Below are 6,980 nucleotides of genomic sequence, written 5' to 3' on the forward strand. Positions count from 1 at the left end.
AAGGCCGTCGGCTTCGAGAGGCCTTCGAGAAGAAGACGCAGGAGCTGCAGAGCAGCCTGAAGGAGTAAGTCCACTTCCCCCACCCTCTGGAACTCCGTAACCTGGATGGGGAACATGGGGGGGGGGAGAGTAGATACTTTTATTTATATTTTTTAAATTTATTTTATTCGACGCATATCCCGCCTTCCCCGCATGGCAGGCTCAGGGCGGATGACATTGAATTTGATAAAAATGCAATATACACAATTAACACAATTAAAACACATAAGAACATAAGAGAAGCCAATGTTGGATCAGGCCAGTGGCCCATCCACTCCAACACTCTGTGTCACACAGTGGCCAAAAAGACCAGGTCCCATCAGGAAGTCGAGCAGTGGGGCCAGGACACTAGAAGCCCTCCCACTGTTGCCCCCCCCCCCAAGCACCAAGAAGCAGAGGATCACTTGCCCCAGAGCCCCTAGCTATACCTTGTGGCTAATAGCCACTGATGGACCTCTGCTCCATATGCTTATCTAATTCCCTTTTGAAGCCGTCCATACCCGCCGGCCTTGCAGGTCCACCGCCGGGCCCCTCATGGGGCTCGGCAGTGGAGCTGCAAGGCCAGCAGCGGCGGCCGGGACCATTGGGGGCGGGGTGTGTGGCCTTATGACACACTTCCGGTGATGTGAGGGGGTGTGGCCTTATGACACACTTCCGGTGATGTCAGGGGGTGTGGCATATGCTAATGAGCTATGCTAATGAGTTCCCCTAGCTCTTTTTCTATGAAACGACCCCTGCCAAGAAGACAGAGCATCCCTTGCCCCAGGCCTAGAGTTCCTATCTATACCTTGTGGCTAACAGCCACTGATGGACCTCTGCTCCATATGCTTATCCAATCCCCTCTTGAATCCGTCCATGCTTGTAGCTGCTGCCACCACCTCCTGTGGCAGTGAATTCCATGTGTTAATCACTCTTTGGGTGAAGAAGGACTTCCTTTTATCCATTCTGCTCAGCAATTTCATGGAATGCCCACGAGTTCTTGTCTTGTGAGAAAGTGAGAAAGGGAGGAAAGGACTTCTTTCTCTACCTGCTCTATCCCATGCATAATATTGTAAACCTCGAGAGAGATGTACAGTTTCCGGAAATTTTGAAGCTTGGGAAAAAACCAGTTTCCCCCCCGAAAAAAACTGAAATTTTCAGAAAAATTGAAAAAAATGCTACATTAGCACTTCTTTCTTTTCCAGATTGAAAGTCATTCTGTTACTTTAGGAACATAAAATATGACAATGGACATTTTTACTTGGCATGAAATTATCACAACTAGCCTATTAAACATATAGTGTATCCAAACAATTATTATAAACAGAATACCCACCCACATGCAAAAACAAAACTGAAACCTTTTTCTTTTCTTGTGACAATAGAACCTCCTAAAGGAAGAAATGCATCTTGTTCTTGCATTGGAGAGTTCGGTTTGTAACCTAGGACTTGCTTGTCCTCAGTGCACAGAAATTAGATCAATCGGCTGGAGCTACCAATGACCTGGCGATGACGAAGATGCCTTTCCCACAGGAACTCAGCAGGCATGCCATCTTCTTCGCTTCCTCAGTGATGTCGTTGTCCTCTAAGTGTTCCATAATCAACTTTTTCCCCAATTTTCCGGGGGGAAAACAACACAAAAAAGGCTTCAGGAAAAAAATGGGGGGGGGGGACGGCTTTTTCCCTGAATTTTCCGGCGTTTTTTCCGCAGGCCTTCACATCTCTAAACCTCGATCACATCACCCCTCAGCCGTCGTTATCTCCAAGCTAAAGAACCCTTTAAAGAGCTAGTAAAATACCACCGTCACCCAGAGCCAGGAGGCAACATCAGGAGATACTCTGTCTTCTTGGTGCTTGGGGGGCAAGAGTGGGAGGGCTTCTTGAGTTCCGGCCCCACTGGTGGACCGCCTGATGGCCCCTGGGTTTTGGCCACTGTGTGACACAGAATGTTGGACTGGGTGGGCCATTGGCCTGATCCAACATGGTTTCTCTTACGTTCTTATGTCTGGGACAGTGATGCTCTGTCTTCTTGGTGCTTGGAGGGCAAGAGTGGGAGGGCTTCTGGAGTCCTGGCCCCGCTGGTGGACCTCCTGATGGCCCCCGGATTTTGTCCACTGTGTGACAGAGTGTTGGACTGGGTGGGCCATTGGCTTGATCCAACATGGCTTCTCTTACGTTCTTATGCCTTGCATGGATAGGTCAGGTCCAGTGCCTTTTGCATGGTGCTCAGCAGCTCTAAAAGCCTCTAGAACATTTCTGTCACAGGCCTTGATATTGTTTAATTGTAGGGTCCTCTCTGCAAACATACTCAGGGCCGCTTTTTTTGGACCGCAAAGTATTTACTGTTTTTAGATTTTAAACGGCATGTATATACTTATTGTATTTCCCGACTTGTATTTATAAACTGTTGTAAACCTCCCTGAGCCCCATTGGAAGAAAGGCAGTATATAAATCAAATAAATAGTAATAATCATTAAAATGCATTGGCACGGAGTTGTGTGTTCGAGTTCAGAGTCCCCTCTCTGCAGGGTTCGGAAGATGAGGAGTCTCACTTTTCAAAACTTTTGCAGGCTGAAGGAGGCGAAAATGCTCAAAGAGCAGACGGCGGCGAAGGTGGCCGACTTGGAAGAGCAGCTGACAGAGATGCAGGACGAGCTGGACCGCTTCCGGGAGCCCTCGGGGGACACCCCTAGCCGGGAATCCTTGCTGCAGGTAGGGGGTTACTCTCAGCTCTCATGGGGCTTCAGAGTGGGACTAGTAGTTCTTTGCAACGGAGACTCTCTGTGCTGAGATTCGGGTTTCGCTTCAGGTTCGAAGAAGTGAGTGGTGACTCACGAAAGTTCGTGCCCGGCCGCAAATTTCGTTAATCTTTAAGGTGCTGCCGAACCTTAAAGTTGTGTCATCCCCCCCCCCCCCCCGTAGGCTGCCGTCAGCAAAACGGATCCATAGGATCCTCCCGCTGTTGTCCCACAATTCCCTAGTTCTTACCCATTGTCCGGGCCTCGCTGGTGACAGCTCACCGCAACCTTCGTCGTGTCGGTTAAGGGTGCCTGTCATGATCTGGGCTGTGCCACCAGAGGCCTACTAGGCCCAGAGAGCCTGGCTAGCAGTAGGTGAGGCTGGGCCTACAACTCCCAGAAGCCCCTGAGAGGTTTTGGAGCCAAAATTGACCAATAGGAAAAGAGGTGGGCTTGGAATAAAAGATCTGGAGCAGCAGGAAAAGCGGTTCTTCTTCCCAGAGGGCAGAGCCAGAAGGAAGGCTGCTGCAGGGGAAGAGATTGTCATCCTGAGAAGAAGGGTGAGCAGACTGAGGACACTTAATAGTGAGCTAGGAACAGTATATATTTAAACACGTTTAAGCATTTGATTCCTTTTCACCCACTTAGTGTTATTCTGCACCTTGTTGTTTGACCGCCTATAAAATAAACCTTTTCCTTGTTGTACTCTGCCTAATCCTCACGCCTATTATTCGGTCAAAAGGGAGGACTGAAGGTCTTGGGAGGGCACTCTAGGCCTTCTCAAGGGATCCTAAATCCAGAGTGGTGGCAGCGTCAGTGGTGACACCCCCACCTGAGCCGTGACAGTGCCGGAAAGAGCTCACCGCTGTGCTTTCTCCCCCACCTCCCCAGGAGCTGCTGGAGACCCGGGAGGAGCTGGAGGCGGTGCTGAGCGCCCGGCAGAAGCAGGAGGAGCAGCTGCACCAGCGGGAGCGGGAGCTGACGGCCCTGAAGGGGGTCCTGAAGGAGGAGGTGGCCAGCCACGACAAGGAGCTGGACCGGCTCCGGCAGCAGTACCAGGAAGACGTGGAGCACCTGCGGCGCAACATGGAGGGCGTGTCGCAGGTGGGAGGGGCCGTTTCAGGTCCAGCGGGCAAAACAAGGACTTGGAGGGGGGGGGACGGTCAGCCCTTGGTCTGAGCTATCCTGCTTCAGGCAACAGGAGGGAGCTCATGTAGTCGAATCGCTCTCTGTCCATTTCCCTGCAAATAGAAACCTAGGATGTCGGGGGGGGGGGGGGCTCATGCAGTCAAACCACCCTTGGTCTCATTCCCTGAAAAGAGTTAGGATGGAGTGGGTGGGCTCATGCAGTCGAACTGCCCCCTGTCTCATTCCCTGCAAGCAGAAAGCTAGGATGACAGGGTCAAAGAGTGGGGCTCGTGATGTCAAGCCATCCTCCGTCTCATTCCCTGCAAAGAGAAAGTTAGGATGTCAGGGATGGGGGGGGTCATGCGGTCATATCACCCTCCGTCTCATTTCCTGCAAAGAGAAAGTTAGGATGTCAGGGATGGGGGGGGTCATGCGGTCATATCACCCTCCGTCTCATTTCCTGCAAAGAGAAAGTTAGGATGTCAGGGATGGGGGGGGTCATGCGGTCATATCACCCTCCGTCTCATTTCCTGCAAAGAGAAAGTTAGGATGTCAGGGATGGGGGGGGTCATGCGGTCATATCACCCTCCGTCTCATTTCCTGCAAAGAGAAAGTTAGGATGTCAGGGATGGGGGGGGTCATGCGGTCATATCACCCTCCGTCTCATTTCCTGCAAAGAGAAAGTTAGGATGTCAGGGATGGGGGGGGTCATGCGGTCATATCACCCTCCGTCTCATTTCCTGCAAAGAGAAAGTTAGGATGTCAGGGATGGGGGGGGTCATGCGGTCATATCACCCTCCGTCTCATTTCCTGCAAAGAGAAAGTTAGGATGTCAGGGATGGGGGGGGTCATGCGGTCATATCACCCTCCGTCTCATTTCCTGCAAAGAGAAAGTTAGGATGTCAGGGATGGGGGGGGTCATGCGGTCATATCACCCTCCGTCTCATTTCCTGCAAAGAGAAAGTTAGGATGTCAGGGATGGGGTCATTCCCTGCAAGCAGAAAGCTAGGATGACAGGGTCAAAGAGTGGGGCTCGTGATGTCAAGCCATCCTCCGTCTCATTCCCTGCAAAGAGAAAGTTAGGATGTCAGGGATGAGGGTCTCATGTAGTCAAACCACCCTCCATCTCATTCTCTGAAAAGAGAAAGTTAGGATGGGAATGGGGGGGGGGGGCTCATGCAGTCGAACTGCCCTCTGTCTCATTCCCTGCAAGCAGAAAGCTAGGATTTCGGGAGGGGCTCATGCAGTCAAACTGCCCTCTGTCTCATTCCCTGCAAACAGAAAGCTAGGATGTCAAGGTAAGAGAGATGAGGCTCATTCCCTGCAAAGAGAAAGTTAGGATGTCAGGGATGGGGGGGGTCATGCGGTCATATCACCCTCCGTCTCATTTCCTGCAAAGAGAAAGTTAGGATGTCAGGGATGGGGGGGGCTCATGCAGTCAAACTGCCCTCTGTCTCATTCCCTGCAAACAGAAAGCTAGGATGTCAAGGTAAGAGAGATGAGGCTCATTCCCTGCAAAGAGAAAGTTAGGATGTCAGGAATGGGGGGGGCTCATGCAGTCAAACCACCCTCTTGTCGCATTCCCTGAAAGCAGAAAGCTAGGATGTCAAGGTCAGAGAGGTGGGGCTCACGCAGGCAAACCACCCTCCGTCTCATTCCCTGCAAAGAGAAAGTTAGGATGTCAGGGATGGGGGGCTCATGCAGTCAAACCACCCTCTGTCACATTCCCTGCAAGCAGAAAGCTAGGGTGTCAGGGTGAGAGAGCTGGGGCTCACGCAGGGAAACCACCCTCCGTCTCATTCCCTGCAAAGAGAAAGTTATGATGTCAGGGATGGGGGGGGGGCTCATGGAGTCAAACCACCCTCTGTCACATTCCCTGCAAGCAGAAAGCTAGGGTGTCAGGGTCAGAAAGGTGGGGCTCACATCCCTCCAAAGAAAAAGTTATGAAGTCAGGGAGGGGGGGGGGGCTCATGCAGTCAAACCACCCTCTGTCACATTCCCTGCAAGCAGAAAGCTAGGGTGTCAGGGTGAGAGAGCTGGGGCTCACGCAGGGAAACCACCCTCCGTCTCATTCCCTGCAAAGAGAAAGTTAGGATGCCAGGGATGGGGGGGGCTCATGCAGTCAAACCACCCTCTGTCACATTCCCTGCAAGCAGAAAGCTAGGGTGTCAGGGTCAGAAAGGTGGGGCTCACACAGGCAAACCACCCTTCGTCTCATTCCCTGCAAAGAGAAAGTTAGGATGTCAGGGATGGGGGGGGCTCATGCAGTCAAACCACCCTCTGTCACATTCCCTGCAAGCAGAAAGCTAGGGTGTCAGGGTGAGAGAGGTGGGGCTCACGCAGGGAAACCACCCTCCGTCTCATTCCCTGCAAAGAGAAAGTTAGGATGCCAGGGATGGGGGGGGCTCATGCAGTCAAACCACCCTCTGTCACATTCCCTGCAAGCAGAAAGCTAGGGTGTCAGGGTCAGAGAGGTGGGGCTCACGCAGGCAAACCACCCTCCATTTCATTCCCTGCAAAGAGAAAGTTAGGATGGCAGGGATGTCATGCGGTCAAACCGCCCTCTGTAGAGTCCCCCCCACACACACCAAATCTGTGGGTCGCGTTTTGTTCCCGTCCAGGACCAGGCCAGCCTGGAGGCCGAGAGGCAGAAGATCAACTCGGTGGTGAGGAACCTTCAGAGGGAGTTGGAGGAGAGCAACGAGGAGACCGCCCACTGGAAGGAGATGTTTCAGCGGAACAAGGAAGACCTGCGGAGCACCAAGCAGGAGTAAGGCCCCTCCCTCCTTAACCAGCCCCTTTTTCCCAGCTGGGGTTGGGTACACACAGCTCTCTACATACTCCAAGGTTCAGAAAGAAATCAGAAATAGGTTCAGCTTCAGAGAAGAGGGCGGAGCCTGGTGGAGCACTGAAAGGACGACCAGCTGGCCAATGGGAATCATGCTCAGTCATGTCCTCCCCCCCCCCCTTTCCAGAACTGGAAAGGGAAAGACCTCCGCCTGAGACCCTGGAGAGCTGTAAAGAGGGGCTGTGGCTCAGTGGAAGAGCCTCTGCTTGGCATGCAGACGGTCCCAGGTTCAATCCCCGGCATCTCCA

The 6,980-nt window shown here is 52.5% G+C and overlaps 1 protein-coding gene across 1 annotated transcript in view; it reads left to right on the plus strand.

The window, feature by feature from the left end:
• The window catches only part of CGN (cingulin), a 118,589-nt gene that overhangs the window by 60,698 nt on the left and 50,911 nt on the right, over nt 1–6,980 (plus strand). Inside the window, exons 6-9 of the mRNA XM_015416026.1 lie at nt 4–64; nt 2,589–2,730; nt 3,648–3,860; nt 6,506–6,654. Of these exons, the coding sequence (XP_015271512.1) occupies nt 4–64; nt 2,589–2,730; nt 3,648–3,860; nt 6,506–6,654 (565 nt within the window). The remainder of the gene's footprint in view (nt 1–3; nt 65–2,588; nt 2,731–3,647; nt 3,861–6,505; nt 6,655–6,980) is intronic.

This window comes from Gekko japonicus, unplaced genomic scaffold (assembly GCF_001447785.1).
Source record: "Gekko japonicus isolate JY-2015 unplaced genomic scaffold, Gekko_japonicus_V1.1 scaffold226, whole genome shotgun sequence".
Taxonomy (NCBI): Eukaryota; Metazoa; Chordata; class Lepidosauria; order Squamata; family Gekkonidae; genus Gekko; species Gekko japonicus.